This window comes from Oncorhynchus gorbuscha, linkage group LG07 (genome assembly GCF_021184085.1).
Source record: "Oncorhynchus gorbuscha isolate QuinsamMale2020 ecotype Even-year linkage group LG07, OgorEven_v1.0, whole genome shotgun sequence".
Classification (NCBI taxonomy): domain Eukaryota; kingdom Metazoa; phylum Chordata; class Actinopteri; order Salmoniformes; family Salmonidae; genus Oncorhynchus; species Oncorhynchus gorbuscha.
Window position 1 is genome coordinate 7,507,544 of NC_060179.1, and position 25,000 is coordinate 7,532,543.

At 42.7% G+C, this 25,000-nt stretch overlaps 1 protein-coding gene across 3 annotated transcripts in view; it reads right to left on the bottom strand.

The window, feature by feature from the left end:
- The window catches only part of LOC124039460 (collagen alpha-1(XI) chain-like), a 216,932-nt gene that overhangs the window by 19,941 nt on the left and 171,991 nt on the right, over positions 1–25,000 (bottom strand). For all 3 annotated transcript variants that reach the window (XM_046355451.1, XM_046355450.1, XM_046355449.1), the window contains 9 exons: positions 20,503–20,556; positions 20,301–20,354; positions 20,084–20,137; positions 18,089–18,142; positions 14,372–14,479; positions 13,956–14,009; positions 13,456–13,509; positions 10,637–10,690; positions 634–687 (listed from right to left, as the gene is read on the bottom strand). In XM_046355451.1, the coding sequence (XP_046211407.1) occupies positions 634–687; positions 10,637–10,690; positions 13,456–13,509; positions 13,956–14,009; positions 14,372–14,479; positions 18,089–18,142; positions 20,084–20,137; positions 20,301–20,354; positions 20,503–20,556 (540 nt within the window). The remainder of the gene's footprint in view (positions 1–633; positions 688–10,636; positions 10,691–13,455; positions 13,510–13,955; positions 14,010–14,371; positions 14,480–18,088; positions 18,143–20,083; positions 20,138–20,300; positions 20,355–20,502; positions 20,557–25,000) is intronic.

Consider the following 25,000-nt stretch of genomic DNA (forward strand, 5'->3'; position numbering starts at 1 on the left):
TAACAACAGATCATAGACTGGGTTCTTATCCACTTCACGTCCTTGTAGTGTGTATTGTCAAAGAGACATTCCTTTGACTGCGTTGAGCTTCAGGTGACTACAGCCTAGTCTTATGTTCACAGAGGAGCATAGATAACATCTGGAGGGTTAGATAACAATGCGACTCTGTGATTGATGTGAAACAACAATGCCCAGTCTAAACCATAGCAGAGGGGGATAGAGACAACTGGCAAACAGACTTGTGACATGTCAGAGCTAGATACAGCACAGTACGTTTCCACCAATGAAGGTACAACACATAGTAAACACATTAAAAATACACAAAGCTAAAATAGGCTGTGTGAGTCCCGACTTCCTGGGGGATTTGTGTTTTAATTTGGGAGGAGGGGAGAGAGATTAAAGGAGAAGGGAAGAGGGGACAGTTATAAGGGATGAGGGATGAGGGGAGAGAGATTAAAGGAAAAGGGAAGAGGGGACAGGGATAAGGGATGAGGGGAGAGGGATGAGGGAAGAGTGGAGAGGGTGGAGGATGAAGGAACAGGGAAGTGGGGTGAGGGGTGAGGCATGGGGGCTTGCTGTGGAGTCTGGAGATCCTGAGGCTGCTCTCTGGGCCGAATTGATTTTGTAGGTTACCTTGGTGCCCTTCTCTCCTTGTCTACCCTCTGTACCGGCAGATCCTGGGGGGCCCTGAGGAAGATGAGAAGACACACTTTAGTATCACACAGCATTGGTTTCGTATGTGTGTGTGTGTGTGTGTGTATGTATGCATGCATGCGCATGAATAATGTCCATGTGTGTTGTCGTGGAAAATTGTAAGATTATGCATGCATGCGCATGAATAATGGTCTTTGTATTGCATTAGAATGGTTGTTTTATTCGACAGAATAGAGTATTCTGTTAACTATCGTGTGTGTGCGTTCCACTGAGGATGGGCCTCTATGAAATAGCATGGACAGAGGAGATTTACAATGTCTTTGGGTAATAAAGCCTAAAGAGCATTCCAGATAACATGAGGTAATGATTTTGTGCTATACCTTACCAGGGTGAGACGGGTCCCAGTTTCGAATAGGAGGGGGCCAGACACTGGTCTTTACAATGATAACTGTTGACACAGCAGTAACTCTCTGCTATGTTTTATAGCTATCTTTCATACAACGCTTTTTTTCTCCCCAATTTCATGGTATCCAAGTGTTTAGTAGCTACTATCTTGTCTCATCGTTGCAACTCCCATATGGGCTCGGGAGAGACGAAGGTTGAAAGCCATGCGTCCTTCGATACACAACCCAACCAAGCCACACTGCTTCTTAACACAGCGCGCATCCAACCCGGAAGCCAGCCACACCAATGTGTTGGAGGAAACACCGTGCACCTGGCAACCTTGGTTAGCACACTGTGCCCGGCCCGCTGCAGGAGTCCCTGGTGCGCGATGAGACAAGGACATCCCTACCGGACAAACCCTCCCTAACCCAGACGAGGCTAAGCCAATTGTGCGTCGCCCCACAGACCTCCCGGTCGCGGTCGGTTACGACAGAGCCTGGGCTCGAACCCAAAGTCTGTGGTGCAGTACAGCTGGCGCTGCAGTACAGCACCCTTAACCACTGCACCACCCGGGAGGCCCAACATATTAAGTTTAAGTGTAACTCTGACTGGTGTGTAGTTTGTAACTCTCCTCATTTGGTAAAGAATAGAAAAATGCCACCACAGTGTTTGTTTATTAGTGTGTTCATGTCTGCAGTAAACAACAACATTGTGAGGGCAGTAATTCAGGTCAATTGTAACAAATCGTTACGGTGAAATACAGCCGTTGGATATCCAGTAAGAACCCAGAGTTGAGTACTGAGGAAATGAGAAGTTGCTTGAACAAACGTTTGTCTACTTGAAGATAAAAAAAATAAACCTAGAAACAAATATTAGACATAGTAATATTGACATTTTAGTCCTTCAAACAGATGCTCTTATTCAGAGCATACAATATCGAGTGCATATATTTTTGACACTGGTCCCCACACAGGAATTGAACCCAAAACCCTGGCGTTGCAAGTGCCATGCTCTACCATATGAGTCACACTGGACCATACCAAAACCTCTAAAATATTTCATTCCTGAATTAGGGTTTGAAAATGACAGTAATAAATCCATTAACCAGTTCATATCTAGTAGTTTCAGTATTCCCTCCGAAAACATCTTCATTCAATCCAACACGGATGAAAACCAGAGTCTTGAGCAAATGTCCTTGAAAAGTAACACCTCAATCTACACACACATTTGCAAAGAAAATCTGTTTGACTGAACGGGAGTGTGGACATGCTTCATACCCATATAACAGAACTGCTTACACACACACACACACACACACACACACACACACACACACACACACACACACACACACACACACACACACACACACACACACACACACACACACACACACACACACACACACACACACACACACACACACACACACACACACACACACACACACACACGTTTCCGATCGCGCCAAGGGTTTCCAGGTGATGTGTTCTCTCTGGCCACCTCTCAGCCTAAGGCTGTCTCTTTCAACTATACAAGGGGTCCTCACATCAAAACCCCATGCAGTCCACAGAGAGGCACACTTCTCTGATCAGACAGCTTGGGAAAGCAGGGATGGCAGCAGGGCTGTGTGTTGTGACTGAGTTCCCGTGTAGAGATGACAGCAGAGCTGTGTGTTTTGACTGAGTTCTCGTGTAGAGATGACAGCAGGGCTGTGTGTTTTGACTGAGTCCCTGTGTAGAGATGACAGCAGGGCTGTGTGTTTTGACTGATTTAGAGATATGGCCAATAGGGCTGTGTGTTTTGACTTGATTTAGAGATGTGGCCAATAGGGCTGTGTGTTTTGATTGATTTAGAGATGTGGCCAATAGGGCTGTGTGTTTTGACTTGATTTAGAGATATGGCCAATAGGGCAGCATTGGCTTTGTTTCTCTGCTTTCACCCTCACTCGAGTTGTGAGCGATAGGCCAACATGATGCTACTTCTGTTAACACCAAACTGCTGACTACCTACTGTAGTTGTCCCTACTCTTCCAACCATATTCTGTAAACCCAAACTGCTGACTACCTACTGTAGTTGTCCCTACCCTTCCAACCATATTCTGTTAACCCAAACAGCTGACAAAATATGGTTGGAAGGGTTGGACAACTACAGTAGGTAGTCAGCTGTTTGGGTTTACAGAATATGGTTGGAAGGGTAGGGACAACTACAGTAGGTAGTCAGCTGTTTGGGTTTACAGAATATGGTTGGAAGGGTAGGGACAACTACAGTAGGTAGTCAGCTGTTTGGGTTTACAGAATATGGTTGGAAGAGTAGGGACAACTACAGTAGGTAGGGACAACTACAGTAGGTAGTCAGCTGTTTGGGTTTACAGAATATGGTTGGAAGAGTAGGGACAACTACAGTAGGTAGGGACAACTACAGTAGGTAGTCAGCTGTTTGGGTTTACAGAATATGGTTGGAAGAGTAGGGACAACTACAGTAGGTAGTCAGCTGTTTGGGTTTACAGAATATGGTTGGAAGAGTAGGGACAACTACTACCTAGGTAGGGACAACTACAGTAGGTAGTCAGCTGTTTGGGTTTCCAGAATATGGTTGTAAACCCAAACAGGGACAACTACAGTAGGTACCCTTCCAACCATATTCTGTAAACCCAAGGTGAGTCAGCTGTTTGGGTTTCCAAATATGGTCTGTAAAGAACAGGGACAACTACAGTAGGTTGTCAGCTGTAGTTGTCCCTGGGTTTCCAACCATATTCTGGAAAGTAGGGACAGCTGACTACCTACTGTAGTTGTCCCTACCCTTCCAACCATATTCTGTAAACCCAAACAGCTGACTACCTACTGTAGTTGTCCAACCCTTCCAACCATATTCTGTAAACCCAAACAGCTGACTACCTACTGTAGTTGTCCCTACCCTTCCAACCATATTCTGTAAACCCAAACAGCTGACTACCTACTGTAGTTGTCCAACCCTTCCAACCATATTCTGTTAACCCAAACAGCTGACTACCTACTGTAGTTGTCCAACTCTTCCAACCATATGAAATAATATTGGGAATATTTGTGATCTGTTTGTTGTCTTGTCTCGGGGTAATATAAATACAACGGCAGTCTAAAAACAAAAGAACTACTCTAAACTGTAAATGGTATATCTTTCCAGATGAATATCTATATTGAGACAAAAATCAAACCTTTAAGATAAAAATAAATGAGATTGAAATAACTAAAGAATGTCTCTGGTGCTAAATGGATTTAGACAGTACCTGAAGGAGCTGGAGAGAGATTTCAGCTTCATTTCAAATTGCTGTTGGTAAACTGCTGAGGAAGTAAAAACACCCTGCAATGTTAAATGCAAAACAACTCTACCCCCAAATTACTGATTCAGGGGAGCAGAATGCCTGGGAGTTGCAGAAATAGTTCTAGGTAAACATTTTTGGGGGATGCAGATAAAATACCTATGATGATGAAATAGCCATTTTCCTAAAATAATCCCTTGGCCATTAGGAGCTGCATGTTGATATGACGCTAAATACTATGAATATAAATTCTGTCAAGCACATTGCAAAAGCAATTGGCTGTTTTTTGTGTCTGTTGTAAATTGCAGCTATTTGAGCTATTGGCCTGTGTCATAGCTGTTGCAGAAGATAGCTCGAGACAGCGATTTCTTTGAGAAATGTGGGACAATAATTGCCACTTTTCTTTTAAAGAAAGAATTTAACATCCGTCAAAAGGAAGTTCATGCACTATTTGGGATTCACTAATGTTGGGTGCTTTCAACTAATATTAGCCTACCATGATGTTACACTTGATAAGTTCCCAGGGAAAGTCAAAGAGAATTTACAGTGCCTTTCAGAAGGTATTGAGACCCTTGACTTTTTCCACATTTTGTTATGTTACAGCCTTACTCCAAAATGTTTTTAAAACAATAAATAATCGTCAATCTACACACAATACCCAATAATGACAAAGCGGTACTTTACTCTGTACTTTGTTGAAGCACCTTTGGTTGTGATTACAGCCTTGAGTGTTCTTGGGTATGACGCTACAAGCTTGGCACACCTGTATTTGGGGCGTTTCTCACATTCTTCTCTGCAGATCCTCTCAAGCTCTGTCAGGTTGGATGGGGAGCATTACTGCACATGTATTTTCAGGTCTCTCCAGATAAGTTCGATCAGGTTCAAGTTCGGGCTCTGGCTCAGCCACTCAAGGACAATCAGAGACTTGTCCAGAAGCCACTCCTGCAATGTCTTGGCTGTGTGCTTAGGGTCGTTGTCCTGTAGCGAGGTGAACCTTCGTCCCCCAGTCTGAGGTCCTGAGCGCTCTGGAGCAGGTTTTCATCAAGGATCTCTCTGTACTTTGCTTTGTTCATCTTTCCCTCGATCCTGACTAGTCTCCCAGTCCCTGCCGCTGAAAAACATCCCCACAGCATGATGCTGTCACCATCATGCTTCACCGTAGGGATGGTGCCAGGTTTCCTCCAGATGTGACGCTTGGTATTCAGGCCAAAGAATTCAATCTTGGTTTCATCAGACCAGAAAATCTTGTTTCTCATGGTCTGAGAGTCTATAGGTGGCTCCAAGCGGACTGTTATGTGCCTTTTACTGAGGAGTGTCTTCCATCTGGCCACTACCATAAATGCCTGATTGGTGGAGTGCTGCAGAGATGGTTGTCCTTCTGGAAGGTTCTCCTATCTCCACAGAGGAACTCTAAAGCTCTGTCAGAGTGACCATCGAGTTCTTGGTCACCTCCCTGACTAAGGCACTTCTCCCCCTGATTGCTCAGTTTGTCCCGGACAACCAGATTTAGGAAGCGTCTTGGTGGTTCCAAACTTCTTCCATTTAAGAATGATGGAGACAACTGTGTTCTTGGGGACCTTCAATGCTACAGAGTTTTTTTGTACGCTTCCTCAGATCTGTTTCTCGTCACAATCCTGTCTCAGAGCTGCACGGACAATTCCTTCCACCTCATGGCTTAGTTTTGGGACCTTATATAGACAAGTGTGTGCCACTTTCCAAATCATGTCCAATCAATTGAATTTACCACAGGTGGACTCAATCAATTTGTAGAAACATCTCAATGATGATCAATGAAAAGAGGATGCACCTGAGCTCAACTTCGAGTCTCATAGCAAAGGGTCTGAATACTTATGTAAATAAGGTATTTCTGTTTTTTATTTTTAATACATTTGCAAAAATGTCTAACAACCTGTTTTAACTTTGTCATTATGGGGTATTGTGTGTAGATTGCTGAGGATTTTATTTATTTTAATCAATTTTAGATTAAGACTGTAATGTAACAAAATCCCGAGAAGGTCAAGGGGTCTGAATACTTTCCGAAGGCACTGTACATGGTAGCAGCTTTATACAGTGAAATCAGACATGATGTTACTCTTTGGAAAAGGGTCATCATCATAACAAAATGTATTTTAATTTCAAGCTACATCTTTATCTTTGCCTCAGAGACCAACATTTCAGGAAAGTCCATTTTTTACTGGTGAACTGAGTTGGTGATAGCTGACCTGCCTCCGTAATGACATCTCACTACACTACAACCATACAATCTAATGTCACCCCAAGACATCTGAGAAATGACATCTCACTACACTACAACCATACAATCTAATGTCACCCCAAGACATCTGAGAAATGACATCTCACTACACTACAACCATACAATCTAATGTCACCCCAAGACATCTGAGAAATGACATCTCACTACACAACAACCATACAATCGGCAGGTAACCTAGTGGTTAGAGTGTTGGGTCAACTACTGGCTCGAATCCCTGATCTGACAAGATAAAAAGATGTTGTTCTGCCCCATGAGCAAGGCAGTTAACCCACTGTTCCCCACTGGGTGCTGTGGATGTCGATTAAGGCTGTTCCCCCCCTGCACCTCTCTGATTCAGATCGGTTGGCTTAAATGCAAAAGACACATTTCAGTTGAAGGCATTCAGTTGTAGATTCCTGTAGACAAGCCCCGAGGAGGGACAGATAGATATCTCTGTCCTGAAAATACCCATCATACCCTCTCTGTTCTTCTAGCGTTATTCCATGACTGTCAGTCAAAGTAGCCCAGATCAACATTGTGCCAGGGGAGATTTTGCTCTCTCTAGACAGTAAATTCGTTTTGGGCCTGGTGCAGAAGCTACAGTATTTCACAAAGCATGCCATGACTATGAAATGTATACACCATATATACAAAAGTATGTGGACACCACTTCAAATGAGTGGATTTGGCTATTTCAGCTACACCGGTTGCAGACGGGAGTCTAAAATCTAGCACACAGCCATGCAATCTCCATAGTAACATTGGCAGTAGAATGGCCTTATTGAAGTGCTCAATGACTTTCAACGTGGCATGGTCATAGGATGCCACATTTCCAACAAAGTCAGTTAGTCAAATTTCTGCCCTGCTGGAGCTGCCCCGGTCAACTGTAAGTGCTCTTACTGTGAAGTGGAAACGTCTAGGAGCAACAACGGCTCAGCTGTGAAGTGGTAGGCCACACAAGCTCACAGAACGGGACCGGCGAGTGCCGAAGCACGAAGCGCGTAAAAATGATCTGTCCTCGGTTGCAACACTCACTAGCAAATTCGAAAATGCCTCTGGAAGCAACGTCAGCACAAGAACTGTTTGTCTGGAGCTTTACGGGTTTCCATGGCTGAGCAGCCGCACACAAGCCTAAGATCACTATATGTAATGCGAGCAAGAGGGGTGTAAAGGTTGCCGCCATTGGACTCTGGAGCAACAGAAACGCGTTCCCCCATCTGGCAGTACGACAGATTTGTACCTTGTCAGGTCGGGGGTTTGAACTTGCAACCTTCCGGTTACTAGTCCAACGCTCTAACCACTAGGCTACCCTGCCGCCCCAAAGTGAAGTGATGAATCACGCTTCACCATCTGGCAGTACAACAGATGAATCTGGGGTTTTCGGATGCGAGGAGAACGCTACCCGTCCCAATGCATAGTGCCAACTGTAAAGTTTGGTGGAGGAGGAATAATGGTCTGGGGCTGTTTTACAAGGTTCGGACTAGGCCCCTTGACATTCTAGGCGATTCTGTGCTTACAACTTTGTTGCAACAGTTTGGGGAAGGCCCTGTTTCAGCATGACAATGCCCCTGTGCACAAAGCAAGGTCCATATATAAATGGATTGTCGAGATCGGTGTGGAAGAACTTGACTGGCCTGACCTCAACCCCATCGAACACTTTTGGGTCCTAATCGCCCAACACCAGTGCCCAGCCTTACTAATATTCTTGTGGCTGTATGGAAGCAAGTCCTCGCAGCAATGTTCCAACATCAATTGGAAAGCCTTCCCAGAAGAGTGGAGGCTGTTATAGCAGCAAAGGGGGGAACAACTCCATATTGATTCCCATGATATTGGAATGAGATGTTCGATGAGCAGGGATCCACATACTTTTGGTCATGTAGTGTAGTCTTTAATTTCCATGTAGAGACAGCTCAGTGGGCTTTGAGATATCTTTAATTTCCATGTAGAGACGGCTCAGTAGCTCTGACCCTGCAAATCCCAAATTGTTTTTCCTCACCCACTTTTGATAATACTGAATCATTCAGACTTCTCCGGGTGGGGGTGGAGGGTGGGGGTATTGTTACAGAGTTTTAATGGATTGTTTAGGGTAAAGAATTCTCACCTGATGACTCTAATCAACAATGACTGGGTGCATTTCTATGTCTGGTTTTACAATAAGATGAATACAATGCATAGAACTGTGTGTCTATAGGTGTTGGATATGGGACAATGGGACTCGGTCAAAACATCTAGGCCAAAATGGGATCAATGAGTTACCATTAAATCAAATCAAATCCAAATTGTATTAGTCACATGTGCCGAATACAACAGGGAAACGCTTACTTACAAGCCCCTAACCAATAATGCTTGTTATAGCTGGGGGCAGTATTGAGTAGCTTGGATGAATAAGGTGCCCAGAGTAAACTGTCTGCTACTCAGGCCCAGTTGCTAATATATGCATATTATTAGAAGTTTCTAAAACTGTTTGAATGATGTCTGTGAGTATAACAGAACTCATATGGCAGGCAAAAACCTGAGAAGAAAAATCCAACCAGGAAGTGGGAAATCTGAGGATTGTCGTTTTTCAACTCATTGCCTATCGAATATACAGTGTCTATGGGGTCATAATGCACTTCCTAAGGCATTCACTAGATGTCAATAGTCTTTAGAACCTAGTTTGATGCTTCTACTATGAAGGAGGGGGGAATGGGAGCTGAATGAGTCAGAGGTCTGGCAGAGTGCCATGAGCTGGTCACGCGCATTCACGTGAGAGTTAGCTTGCGTTCCATTGCAATTCTACAGACAAAGGAATTCTCCGGTTGGAACATTATTGAAGATGTATGTTAAAAACATTCTAAAGATTGATTCTATATTTCATTTGACATGTTACTACGGACTGTAATGGAACTTTTTGACTTTTCGTCTGGCCTGCACGTCATGAATATGGGTTACTGGGCTAAACGCGTGAACAAAAAGGAGGTATTTGGACATAAATGATGGACTTTATCGAACAAATCAAACATTTATTGTGGAACTGGGATTCCTGGGAGTGCATTATGATGAAGATCATCAAAGGTAAGTGAATATTTCTAATGTTATTTCTGACTTCTATTGACTCCACAACATGGCGGATATCTGTATGGCTTGATTTGTTATCTGAGCGCTGTACTCAGATTATTGCATGGTGTGCTTTTTCAGTAAAGCTTTTTTGAAATCTGACGCAGCGGTTGCATTAACGAGAAGTGTATCTATAATTCCCTGTATAATAGTTATATCTTTTATCAATGTTTATTATGAGTATTTCTGTAAATTGATGTGGCTCTCTGCAAAATCACCGGATGTTTTGGAACTACTGAACATAGCGCACCAATGTAAACTCAAACAAAACCATTTTTGTATATAAATATGAACTTTATCGAACAAAACATACATGTATTGTGTAACATGAAGTGTCATCTGATGAAGTTCATCAAAGGTTAGTGATTCATTTTATCTCTATTTCTGCTTTTTGTGTTTTTCTGTGACTAGGTGCAGACCTAACATAATCGTTTCGTGTGCTTTCGTCATAAAGCCTTTTTGAAATCAGACACTGTGGTGGGATTTACATCAAGTTTATCTTTAAAATGGTGTTGGCGCCCTGCACTTTCACTGGCTGTTGTCATATCGATCCCGTTAGCGGGATTCAAGGCATAAGAAGTAAAAAATATATATATGAATAAGAAATAAAAGTAACAAGTACTTAAAGAGCTGCGGTAAAATAACAATAGCGAGACTATATATAGGGAGGTACCGGTACAGAGTCAATGTGCGGGGGCACCGGTTAGTCGAGGTAATTGAGGTAATATGTAAATGTAGGTAGAGTTTTGAAAATGATAGATGTATAGATAATCACAACAGAGAGTGGAAGCAGTGTAAAAGGGAGGGGGAGAAAATGCAAATAGTCAAAACACAATATAACGTACTATATTGTTCAATCTTTTATCTGATATGGGTGAAAGTGATATTGACATCTGTGGTGTGTTGGTTGTGATGATGATGAACACGATGATGAAGATGCTTAGACCTACTCTTTTGCCGGGAGGACCAGGCGGACCAGATTCACCAGATGGACCAGGGGGACCCTAGAGGACAGAAGACGTACAAAATAGAAGAAGAGTCGAGGAACGAGAGTTAGGAAAAATGAACACAGTCTGTTGTGAATAAAGGTATATTAACGTGATGTAGAGGATTAGTATTTGAAATCTGCAATGGATTGTCCAATATCCTAACAGATAGAGAACTATGTGACCACATATTGACATTAGACAGGTATGAATTGTAAAAGGTTTAACTGATATCTACGAGTGGAGTAAGACAGTCTGAAATATCGCGTCGGTTTTCAGAATCAGCTTCATCCAATTATCTCAAAGTTAATTAGATGCAATCGCAGCACATTTCGGTTTACTTAACCAAATATTTGAACAACACAAATGAGAAAGTGGAGAATACAACTCTTGAGCAGATAGGAATTAACAGAATTATTCAACTGCGTAATTTGGTTTATAGTGGAAATCTCCATTGTTATTTCAGAGAATTAAAAATTATTTTAAAGTTGAACTTCACTGAAACATTACAAAACCTTATTTTACTTCAAAATACAACAAACTTTATATAATACCTAACACTTTATACAATACCTTACTCTGATAACTTACATAATACCTTACTCTAATAACTTATACTTTATATAATACCATACTCTGATACCTTATACTTTATAAAATACCTTACTCTAATACCTTATACTTTACATAATACCTTACTCTGATACCTTACTCTGATACCTTACTCTGATACCTTACACTTTAACTTACTCTGATACCTTACTCTGATACCTTACTCTGATACCTTACTCTGATACCTTACTCTGATACCTTACTCTGAGACCTTACTCTGAGACCTTACTCTGATACCTTACTCTGATACCTTACTCTGATACCTTAATCTGATACCTTACTCTGATACCTTACTCTGATATCTTACACTTTATCTTACTCTGATACCTTACACTTTATCTTACTCTGATACCTTACTCTGATACCTTACTCTGATACCTTACACTTTACCTTACTCTGATACCTTACTCTGATACCTTACTCTGATACCTTACACTTTAACTTACTCTGATACCTTACTCTGATACCTTACTCTGATACCTTACTCTGATACCTTACTCTGAGACCTTACTCTGAGACCTTACTCTGATACCTTACTCTGATACCTTACTCTGATACCTTACTCTGATACCTTACTCTGATACCTTACTCTGATATCTTACACTTTATCTTACTCTGATACCTTACACTTTATCTTACTCTGATACCTTACTCTGATACCTTACACTTTATCTTACTCTGATACCTTACTCTGATACCTTACACATTACATTACTCTGATACCTTACTCTGATACCTTACTCTGAGACCTTACTCTGATACCTTACTCTGAGACCTTACTCTGAGACCTTACTCTGATACCTTACTCTGATACCTTACTCTGATATCTTACACTGATACGGTACACTTTACCTTAATCTGAGACCTTACTCTTTACATAATACACATTACTTACCAATTTGCTATGATACACTTTACACTTTACCTTAGTCTATACCTTACACTTAACATAATACATTACACTTGTAATAATATCTTACTCTGATACCTTACACTTTAAATAATACCTTACACTTTAAATAATACCTTACACTGTATATACTACCTTATTCTGATACCTTGTACTTTACATAATACCTAACTCATACCTTTCACTTTACACAATACCGTACTCTGATACTGTCACGCCTTGGTCATTGTATCTTGTGTTTTTGTTATATGTTTGGGTAGGCCAGGGTGTGACATGGGTTTATATGTTGTATTTCGTATTGGGGTTTGTATTAATTGGGAGTGTGTATTATTAGGGGTGTGTCTAGTTAGGCTTGGCTGCCTGAGGCGATTCCTAATTGGAGTCAGCTGATTCTCGTTGTCTCGGATTGGGAACCGTATTTAGGTAGCCTGAGTGCGCGTTGTATTTGGTGGGTGATTGTACCTGTCTTAGTGTTAGTCACCAGATAGGCTGTAATTAGTTTCATTCATTTGTTGTTTTCTTCTTCCGTTATTTCATGTACCGTATTAGCTTCATTAAAAGTCATGAGTAACCTACACGCTGCATTTCGGTCTGACTTTCTACAAACAACAGACGAAGATCATTACAGATACCTTACACTTTAAATAATACCTTACACTGTATATACTACCTTATTCTGATACCTTGTACTTTAAATAATAGCTTACAGTTTACATAATACCTTACTCTGATACCTTACATATTACATTACTCTGAGGCAAACACACACACAAACATGAACTCATTCCGAATGCTAAGAGTAAAAACAGTTTTCTTCGATTTCCCAGCACTTGTAAATCTATTTACATTCGTAAATGTTAATACACACTGATATTCACACACCCGAACAAAGGCTTAAATAATCAGATTTGCTGTTCATATTTCTAAACAAATATTATTAAGAAATCTGTACATACTGTTACTCATATACCAGATCTGAAGAAGAAAATTGTATGACTCAATGTTCTCTATTGCAGGTACTTATTCACAAATGCAAGCTTATGGTAATGTATTACAGGCAAAGCACACAGGGGGTTGTATCGGTTATGTTGAATAGGATATGCGAGGCTATTCATATATAGACGATTAGGACAGACTAATGGCAAATGGTGATGGTAATGCGCTCATACAGTCACCCACTCTACCGTGCTGCAATTTGGAATTCAGAGCTGTGTAAAATTGTTGATTTTGTGTTTATAATATTTATGACATATGGACTTACAGGTTGACCAGATTCACCATCCTCTCCTTTCTCTCCTGCAGAACCGTCAGTTCCCTAGAGAGAGAGAGAGAAGCAACACAAACATGCACATGTGAGATGGGTCACCACCATCTGATTCCATTACAAATGACCATTCCTGGTAGCAGTTGGGAGTCACTGCGCACATACAGTGCGCAGTGTAGCCTAGTGGTTAGAGCGTTGGACTAGTAACCGGAAGGTTGTGAGTTCAAACCCCCGAGCTGACAAGGTACAAATCTGTCGTTCTGCCCCTGAACAGGCAGTTAACCCACTGTTCCCAGGCCGTCATTGAAAATAAGAACGTGTTCTTAACTGACTTGCCTGGTTAAATAAAGGTAAAATAAATAAAATAAAAAATAAACACATGGAATGGCGTTACAGTCTGACTGACAGTGATGGCATCTAATAATACTGGTATCTTTACAGCCGAATTAGTTGAATAATAATAACATTAAGGCATGAATCAAAGACGTGATGCTCACAGCAACACCAGCTTCACCCGGTGGACCAGGATCTCCAGGGAAACCAACCGGACCCTGGAGAGACAAGGAATAAAAAAACATTTTAAAAAGTATATAGATATATTTGATTATATTACACAATATTACAATATTCATCCTAAGTGGCCAAGGAATAATATATTGTTTGTGCCTAATGACTGTTGTAAATTTGATGATGAGAGGTTTAGCTGCCCCCCCCCCCCTACCCCCTCCCAACCATATCAACTGTCAATGGCACTTTGTGTAAAACTTGGCTCCTACATTCTACAAACAGTAATGTCAGCAAAGCACTCGCCACAGTACACTACTCTATTGAAAAAGACAAGATGTCTTAAAAACATGCCTGTGGTTCTATCACAGAGAGCTGATGTCTTATGGGAGTAGAGAGTGACTCTTACAGGATTTCCCTTGGGTCCATCATCTCCAGGGGGTCCTTTGGCGCCTGCGGGTCCGGAAGCTCCAGGTGGTCCTGCCTCTCCTTTGTCTCCTCTCTCGCCTTCAGGTCCCTGTAGAGAACAACAAATGGCATCAATATTAATTTAGGTCTCTGTAGAGAACAACAGATGGCATCAATATTAATTTAGGTCTCTGTAGAGAACAACAGATGGCATCAATATTAATTTAGGTCCCTGTAGAGAACAACAGATGGCATCAATATTCATTTAGGTCTCTGTAGAGAACAACAGATGGCATCAATATTCATTTAGGTCTCTGTAGAGAACAACAGATGGCATCAATAATCATTTAGGTCTCTGTAGAGAACAACAGATGGCATCAATATTCATTTAGGTCCCTGTAGAGAACAACAGATGGCATCAATATTCATTTAGGTCCCTGTAGAGAACAACAAATGGCATCAATATTCATTTAGGTCCCTGTAGAGAACAACAGATGGCATCAATATTCATTTAGGTCTCTGTAGAGAACAACAGATGGCATCAATATTCATTTAGGTCCCTGTAGAGAACAACAGATGGCATCAATATTCCACTCTGCCACGTCAAATAGCCAGAAGCCACAGGGCTCTTCTCGCAGGTTGTACTTACTGAAATGGAATCATTTCGAACCCTTTATCGACTCGGAGTATAATAATATTCAGGAATGATTTTGTTCATGGTTCTGGAATGTACTGAAGATTCAATTGGGACTGAGCTGCCTGGACTACACAGTTATAACCATGTTAAAAGAGACTGGCTGCCTGAACTACACAGTTATAACCATGTTAAAAGGGACTGAGCTGCCTCAACTACACAGTTATAACCATGTTAAAAGGTACTGAGCTGCCTTAACTACACAGTTATAACCATGTTAAAAGGGACTGAGCTGCCTCAACTACACAGTTATAACCATGTTAAAAGGGACTGAGCTGCCTAAACTACACAGTTATAACCATGTTAAAAGGGACTGAGATGCCTGAACAACACAGTTCTAACCATATTAAAAGGTACTGAGCTGCCTGAACTACACAGTTATAACCATGTTAAAAGAGACTGGCTGCCTGAACTACACAGTTATAACCATGTCAAAAGGGACTGAGCTGCCTGAACTACACAGTTATAACCATGTTAAAAGGGACTGAGCTGCCTGAACTACACAGTTATAACCATGTTAAAAGGGACTGGCTGCCTGAACTACACAGTTATAACCATATTAAAAGGGACTGAGCTGCCTGAACTACACAGTTATAACCATGTTAAAAGGGACTGAGCTGCCTGAACTACACAGTTATAACCATGTTAAAAGGCACTGAGCTGCCTGAACTACACAGTTATAACCATGTTAAAAGGGACTGAGCTGCCTGAACTACACAGTTATAACCATGTTAAAAGGGACTGAGCTGCCTGAACTACACAGTTATAACCATGTTAAAAGGGACTGAGCTGCGTGAACTACACAGTTATAACCATGTTAAAAGGCACTGAGCTGCCTGAACTACACAGTTATAACCATGTTAAAAGGGACTGGCTGCCTGAACTACACAGTTATAACCATGTTAAAAGGGACTGAGCTGCCTGAACTACACAGTTATAACCATGTTAAAAGGGACTGAGCTGCCTGAACTACACAGTTATAACCATGTTAAAAGGGACTGAGCTGCCTGAACTACACAGTTATAACCATGTTAAAAGGGACTGAGCTGCGTGAACTACACAGCCATAACCATTTTAAAAAGGGACTGAGCTGCCTGAACTACACAGCCATAACCATTTTAAAAAGGGACTGAGCTGCCTGAACTACACAGTTATAACCATGTTAAAAAGGGACTGAGCTGCCTGAACTACACAGTTATAACCATGTTAAAAAGGGACTGAGCTGCCTGAACTACACAGTTATAACCATGTTAAAAAGGGACTGAGCTGCCTGAACTACACAGCCATAACCATTTTAAAAAGGGACTGAGCTGCCTGAACTACACAGCCATAACCATTTTAAAAAGGGACTGAGCTGCCTGAACTACACAGCCATAACCATTTTAAAAAGGGACTGAGCTGCTTCAGTTAAACAGAATCTTGACTAGAACCCAAAAAAGTAGATCATATTACTCCAGCGCTAGCCTCTCTCCTGTTAAGGCTAAGGCTGATTTCAAGGTTTTACAGCTCACCTACAAAGCATTACATGGGCTTGGTCCTACCGCTCCCTCCGTTTTGGTCCTGCTGTACATACCTACAGGTACAAGACACAGGCCTCCTAATTGTCCCTAGAACTTCTAAGCAAACAGCTGGAGGAGGGCTTTCTCCTAAGGAGCTCCAATTTTATGGAATGTTCTGCCTATCCATGTGAGAGACGCAGGCTTGGTCTCGACCTTTAAGTCCTATGATTGAGTGTAGTCTGGCCCAGGAGTGTAAAGGTGAACCGAAATGTAACTGGAGCGACAAACCACTCTTGCTGTCTCTGCCTGGCCGGTTCCTCTCTCTCCACTGGGATTCTCTGCCTCAAACCCTATTACAGGGGCTGAGTCACTGGCTTACTGGTGCTCTTCCATGCCGTCCCTTGGAGGGGTGCATCACTTGAGTGGATTGAGTCACTGACGTGATTTTCCTGTCCGGGTTTGACGCCCCCCTCGGGTTGATGGTGTCCTGTGTGAATTGAAGTTTCCTCTAATTCTCTCTCTCTCCCTCCCCTCCCGGAGGACCTGAACTCTGGGACCATGTCTCAGGACTACCTTGCTGTCCCCTGTCTACCTGGTCGTGCTGCTGCTCCAGTTTCAACTGTTCTGACTGCGGCTATGTAACCCTGACCTGTTCACCGGACCTGCTACCTTGTCCCGGACCTGCTGTTTTCAACTCTCTCTCTCTCTCTCTCTCTACCGCACCTGCTGTCTCTAACTCTGAATGATCGGCTATGAAAATCCAACTGACATTTACTCCTGAGGTGCTGACCTGCTGCACCCTCTACAACCACTGTGATTATTATTATTATTTGACCCTGCTGGTCATCTATAAACATTTGAACATCTTGTCCATGTTCTGTTATAATCTCCACCCAGCACAGCCAGAGGAGGACAGGCCACCCCTCATAGCCTGGTTCCTCTCTAGGTTTCTTCCTAGGTTCTGGCCTTTCTAGGGAGTTTTTCCTAGCCACCGTGCTTCTACATCTGCATTGCTTGCTGTTTGGGGTTTTATGCTGGGTTTCTGTACAGCACTTTGTGACATCGGCGGATGTAAAAAGGGCTTTATAAATACATTCGATGGATGGATTGATGTTAAAAGGTACTGAGCTGCCTGAACTACACCGTCATAAACATGTTAAAAGGTAGACGATGTGTACTATATTTAGTCTGTTAAGAGGGTCTGTTAACAGTTCGTGAAGTGACTCAGCTCGGCGGTTTTACCGTGGAACGTTGGCCAACAACACACTGAGAACCACGCTGTGACGCTGGCCCGTCAGTAGCAACACAGCACCAGCAATTACTACCACCTCACATCACTAACAGCACTCGCCATGTCTCTGTGTTGTTATTCAGTTTTATGTGAGGTCTTATGAAGTAGATTCTCTGTACATAACCATAGTTTTGGTAATAGGGGAATACACAAACACATGATGATGACTTGGATGATAGATTATTATAGTAACACGGTCGGGGACAAACGGACACACTGACAAAATACACTTACTCCAGTACCGGGCTCTCCAGGGGTTCCAGGGTTGCCAGTTTCACCGTTTTCACCCTGAAAATGAAAACGCACCATGTTAGAATCTCTACCGTGATCGACACCCTTATGAATACATTATCTACTAGATTGCATTACCTTTATGGACACATCATCCTGTTGTAAACACAATCCTATGACATTGTAATTACATTATCCTGATACACTATTGATTACATTGCCCTGATGCCCTAAGGATTACATTACCCTGATCACCTAATGATTACATTACCCCGACACCCTAATGATTACATTAGCCTGATACCCCGACGATTACATTACCCCGATACCCTGATGATTACATTACCCTGATGCCCTAATGATTACATTACCCTGATGCCCTGATGATTACATTACCCCGATACCATGGTGATTACATTACCCCGATACCCTGGTGATTACATTACCCCGATACCCTGGTGATTACATTACCCCGATACCCTGATGATTACATTACCCCGATACCCTGATGATTACATTACCCCGATACCCCGGTGATTACATTACCCCGATACCCTAATGATTACATTACCCCGATACCCCGGTGATTACATTACCCCGATGATTACATTACCCCGATACCCTGATGATTACATTACCCTGATGCCCTGATGATTACATTACCCCGATACCCCGGTGATTACATTACCCCGATACCCTGGTGATTACATTACCCTGATGCCCTGATGATTACATTACCCTGATGCCCTAATGATTACATTACCCTGATACCCTGATGATTACATTACCCTGATGCCCTGATGATTACATTACCCTGATGCCCTGGTGATTACATTACCCTGATGCCCTAATGATTACATTACCCTGATGCCCTGGTGATTACATCGTCATGTTGTCAAAACATTCTTAAGAGTTTAGAATGATATGAGTAGTACAATATTTTTCTAGTGGATGTTGAGTGTCATTGTGTTGAGCTCCTGAGCACCATTAATATAGATGTGATAACAATAAGGCTAGTCAGAATGCCCTCTCAGAGCGATGGTAACCTTCCACGGATATTTTTCATATTCTGTTGCATTAAGTATTGATGCTGTCAGATGGCATTAAAATGGAGGAGTGCTGTTGGAACTGTTGTAAAATAGGTATTAAAAGTGTCAGATCACTAACTCAGAACACAGGCTGCCATAGGAAATTCATTACTTCAGGATTGGTGGCTCCCCTGTGAGACGCTTGAGCTAACGTAGGTTAATGCGATTAGCATGAGGTTGTAAGTAACAAGAACATTTCCCAGGACATAGACAAATTTGATATGGGCAGAAAGCTTAAATTCTTGTTCACCTAAATGCACTGTCCAATTTACAGTCAAAAAATACCATGCTATTGTTTGAGGAGAAATATCATGCTATTGTTTGAGGAGAAATACCATGCTATTGTTTGAGGAGAGGCACAGTTTTGAACATGACAAGTTATTAATAAATTGAGCATTCTTGATACAACATTTTGAACAGAAACACAATGGTTCATTGGATCAGTCTAAAACTCTGTACATGCACTGCTGCCATCTAGTGGCCAATATCTAAATTGCACCTGGGCTGGAATAATACATTATGGCCTTTCTCTTGCATTTCAAAGATGATGGTACAGAAAAAAACATTATGGTTGGTTTTTTCTTTGTATTTTATCTTACCAGATCTAATGTGTTATATTCTCCTACGTTCCTTTCACATTTCCACAAACGTCAAAGTGTTTCCTTTCAAATGATACCAAGAATATGCATATCCTTGCTTCAGGGCCTGAGCTACATGCAGTTAGATTTGGGTATGTCATTCTAGGCGAAAATTTGGAAAAAAAGGGTCCGATCCTTAAGCGTTTGGAGCCCTGGAGATCAGTGAACTGGGGAGAAGGGATGGGTTAGATGGAGGGATGTTGACTGGATGTCCATCCCAGAGATGGACTCCAGACTACAGTGGCCATCTTGTGATGGGCACACACTCTCACCTTCTCACCCACGCCTCCCATAGCACCCACACCACCGGGAGGACCTTGTGCACCCTAACAGGAAACAGAGAAGAAGAGAGAGGAGTCAGCGTTCATTGCCGCACATCATACCTGGCAGTTTAAGCAGGCAGAGGCATACTACAGTATTTCACATTGACATCCACAGTCACATATGGTAATGTGACAATGAGTTATCAACATGTGGTCCTGTACGTACATCAGCTCCACTAGGACCCTGGGCACCTCTGGGACCAGGGGGACCGGGAGGACCCTGTAAAGAGACAACAGGAACAGGAAGCGGGACAACAGGAAGTGAATATTTCACATTCCAATCGAAGATACAAATACATAGAAAACAATTTATTTGAAAAGTGATTAAAACATTTTTTGTTTGTTGATGATGATGATTGTTTGCTCACCATCGGACCGACGTCACCATTCTCCCCCTTCTCGCCTGGAGGTCCAGGAAGACCCTGAGGTCAGACGGAAACAGACAAGCACACTTTAAATTATTCTGGTTTAGCTTGAGGAAAACATGCAGAGGCGTAACAACAAAAACAACTAAGCAAATAAACATCAAAGTGTAGTTTTAGCATTTTTAAAATGTAACTTTGCATTTGGTTTATGATGGTTCATTGGATAGTGACATTTTTGTGTTAGCTGTATTGTAGCTTTTAGTGCACCTCTTAGGTAAACGGTATAAAGTGAACACGCAGTTGGCAAAGCCCTTCGCTCTGTCAGATTCAACAGCTAAGGATTGCTAAAAACCAAACGACATTCAGTATCCTAATTAATCACCAATTAGACTTTATGGCCAATCTCTCATGTCTCTATTCGTATAGCCAGAGTTGTGACCCTCTGTCACAAAGAGACACGTGTGTCCATGTTGACAGAATACAGTAGAGGAGGAGAGACTGAACCTCATACTGTATAACAGTAGAGGAGAAGAGACTGAACTGTATAACAGTAGAGGAGGAGAGACTGAACCTCATACTGTATAACAGTAGAGGAGAAGAGACTGAACCTCATACTGTATAACAGTAGAGGAGGAGAGACTGAACCTCATACTGTATAACAGTAGAGGAGGAGAGACTGAACCTCATACTGTATAACAGTAGAGAAGAAACTGAACCTCATACTGTATAACAGTAGAGGAGAAGAGACTGAACTGTATAACAGTAGAGGAGAAGAGACTGAACTGTATAACTGTAGAGGAGAAGAGACTGAACTGTATAACAGTAGAGGAGAAGAGACTGAACCTCATACTGTATAACAGTAGAGGAGAAGAGACTGAACCTCATACTGTATAACAGTAGAGGAGGAGAGACTGAACCTCATACTGTATAACAGTAGAGGAGAAGAGACTGAACTGTATAACAGTAGAGGAGGAGAGACTGAACCTCATACTGTATAACAGTAGAGGAGAAGAGACTGAACCTCATACTGTATAACAGTAGAGGAGGAGAGACTGAACCTCATACTGTATAACAGTAGAGGAGAAGAGACTGAACTGTATAACAGTAGAGGAGAAGAGACTGAACTGTATAACAGTAGAGGAGAAGAGACTGAACTGTATAACAGTAGAGGAGAAGAGACTGAACTGTATAACAGTAGAGGAGAAGAGACTGAACTGTATAACTGTGTGACCAATAATGAGTTAATGGAAAATGAAAGAAAGCAACGAGACAACACTGAATGTAACATTTATTTTGTCCATGGTAAGATGGAGGTCATTCATTCCTACTCAATAACCCCATTGCTCATCTCCCTGCATGTTAACCCTGTGGTTGAGACGTCACATGTGCGTTTGATCCCTGACATTTCTACCGTAATTGCTATGATAATTCCTGATTTTGTCTCAAAGAAAATAAAATAAAATACAATTTGATTTGTCACATACACATGGTTAGCAGATGTTAGTGCGAGTGTAGCGAAATGCTTGTGCTTCTAGTTCCGACAATGCAGTAATAACCAACAAGTAATCTAGCTAACAATTCCAAAACTACTACCTTATAGACACAAGTGTAAGGGGATAAAGAATATGTACATAAAGATATATAAATGAGTGATGGTACAGAGCGGCATAGGCAAGATACAGTAGATGGTATTGGGTGCAGTATATACATATGAGATGAGTATGTAAACAAAGTGGCATAGTTAAAGTGGCTAGTGATACATGTATTACATAAGGATGCAGTAGATGATATAGAGTACAGTATATACGTATACATTTGAGATGAATAATGTAGGGTATGTAAACATTATGTTAGGTAGCATTGTTCAAAGTGGCTAGTGATATATTTTACATAATTTCCCATCAATTCCCATTATTAAAGTGGCTGGAGTTGAGTCAGTGTGTTGGCAGCAGCCACTCAATGTTAGTGGTGGCTGTTTAACAGTCTGATGGCCTTGAGATAGAAGCTGTTTTTCAGTCTCTCGGTCCCAGCTTTGATGCACCTGTACTGACCTCGCCTTCTGGATGATAGCGGGGTGAACAGGCAGTGGCTCGGTTGGTTGCTGTCCTTGATGATCTTTATGGCCTTCCTGTGACATCGGGTGGTGTAGGTGTCCTGGAGGGCAGGTAGTTTGCCCCCGGTGATGCGTTGTGCAGTCCTCACTACCCTCTGGAGAGCCTTACGGTTGTGGGCGGAGCAGTTGCCGTACCATGCGGTGATACAGCCCGACAGGATGCTCTCGATTGTGCATCTGTAGAAGTTTGTGAGTGCTTTTGGTGACAAGCCAAATTTCTTCAGCCTCCTGAGGTTGAAGAGGGCGCTGCTGCGCCTTCTTCACGATGCTGTCTGTGTGGTTGGACCAATTCAGTTTGTCTGTGATGTGTACGCTGAGGAACTTAAAACTTACTACCCTCTCCACTACTGTTCCATCGATGTGGATAGGGGGGGTGTTCCCTCTGCTGTTTCCTGAAGTCCACAATCATCTCCTTTTGTTGACGTTGAGTGTGAGGTTATTTTCCTGACACCACACTCCGAGGGCCCTCACCTCCTCCCTGTAGGCCGTCTCGTCGTTGTTGGTAATCAAGCATGTCGTCCGCAAACTTGATGATTGAGTTGGAGGCGTCCATGGCCACGCAGTCGTGGGTGAACAGAGAGTACAGGAGAGGGCTCAGAATGCACCCTTGTGGGGCCCCAGTGTTGAGGATCAGCGGGGTGGAGATGTTGTTACCTACCCTCACCACCTGGGGGGCGGCCCATCAGGAAGTCCAGTACCCAGTTGCACAGGGCGGGGTCGAGACCCATGGTCTCGAGCTTGATGACAAGCTTGGAGGGCACTATGGTGTTAAATGCCGAGCTGCAGTCGATGAACAGCATTCTCACATAGGTATTCCTCTTGTACAGATGGGTTAGGGCAGTGTGCAGTGTGGTTGAGATTGCATCGTCTGTGGACCTATTTGGGCGGTAAGCAAATTAGAGTGGTTCCAGGGTGTCAGGTAGGGTGGAGGTGATATGGTCCTTGACTAGTCTCTCAAAGCACTTCATGATGACGGAAGTGAGTGCTACGGGGCGGTAGTCGTTTAGCTCAGTTACCTTAGCTTTCTTGGGAACAGGAACAATGGTGGCCCTCTTGAAGCATGTGGGAACAACAGACTGGGATATGGATTGATTGAATATGTCCGTAAACACACCAGCCAGCTGGTCTGCGCATGCTCTGAGGGCGCGGCTGGGGATGCCGTCTGGGCCTGCAGCCTTGCGAGGGTTGACACGTTTAAATGTTTTCCTCACTTCGGCTGCAGTGAAGGAGAGTCCGCATGTTTTAGTTGCGGGCAGTGCCAGTGGCACTGTATTGTCCTCAAAGCGGGCAAAAAAGTTATTTAGTCTGCCTGGGAGCAAGACATCCTGGTCCGTGACGGTGCTGGTTTTCTTTTTGTAATCCGTGATTGACTGTAGACCCTGCCACATACCTCTTGTGTCTGAGCCGTTGAATTGAGATTCTACTTTGTCTCTATACTGACGCTTAGCTTGTTTGATTGCCTTGCGGAGGGAATAGTTACACTGTTTGTATTCAGTCATGTTTCCAGTCACCTTGCCCTGATTAAAAGCAGTGGTTCGCGCTTTCAGTTTCACGCGAATGCTGCCATCAATCCACGGTTTCTGGTTTGGGAATGTTTTAATCATTGCTATGGGAACGACATCTTCAACGCACGTTCTAATGAACTCGCACACCGAATCAGCGTATTCGTCAATGTTGTTGTCTGACGCAATACGGAACATATCCCAGTCCACGTGATGGAAGCAGTCTTGGAGTGTGGAATCAGATTGGTCGGACCAGCGTTGGACAGACCTCAGCGCGGGAGCTTCTTGTTTTAGTTTCTGTCTGTAGGCAGGGATCAACAAAATGGAGTTGTGGTCAGCTTTTCCGAAAGGAGGGTGGGGCAGGGCCTTATATGCGTTGCGGAAATTGGAATAGCAATGATCCAAGGTTTTTCCAGCCCTGGTTGCGCAATCGATATGCTGATAAAATTTAGGGAGTCTTGTTTTCAGATTAGCCTTGTTAAAATCCCCAGCTACAATGAATGCAGCCTCCGGATATATGGATTCCAGTTTGCAAAGAGTCAAATAAAGTTCGTTCAGAGCCATCGATGTGTCTGCTTGGGGGGGGGGATATATACGGCTGTGATTATAATCGAAGAGAATTCTCTTGGTAGATAATGCGGTCTACGTTTGATTGTGAGGAATTCTAAATCAGGTGAACAGAAGGACTTGAGTTCCTGTATGTTGTTGTGGCCACACCACGTCATGTTAACCATAAAGCATACGCCCCCGCCCCTCTTCTTACTAGAAAGATGTTTGTTTCTGTCTGTGCGATGCGTGGAGAAACCAGCTGGCTGCACCGTCTCCAATAGCATCTCTCCAGTGAGCCATGTTTCCGTGAAGCAAAGAACGTTACAGTCTCTGATGT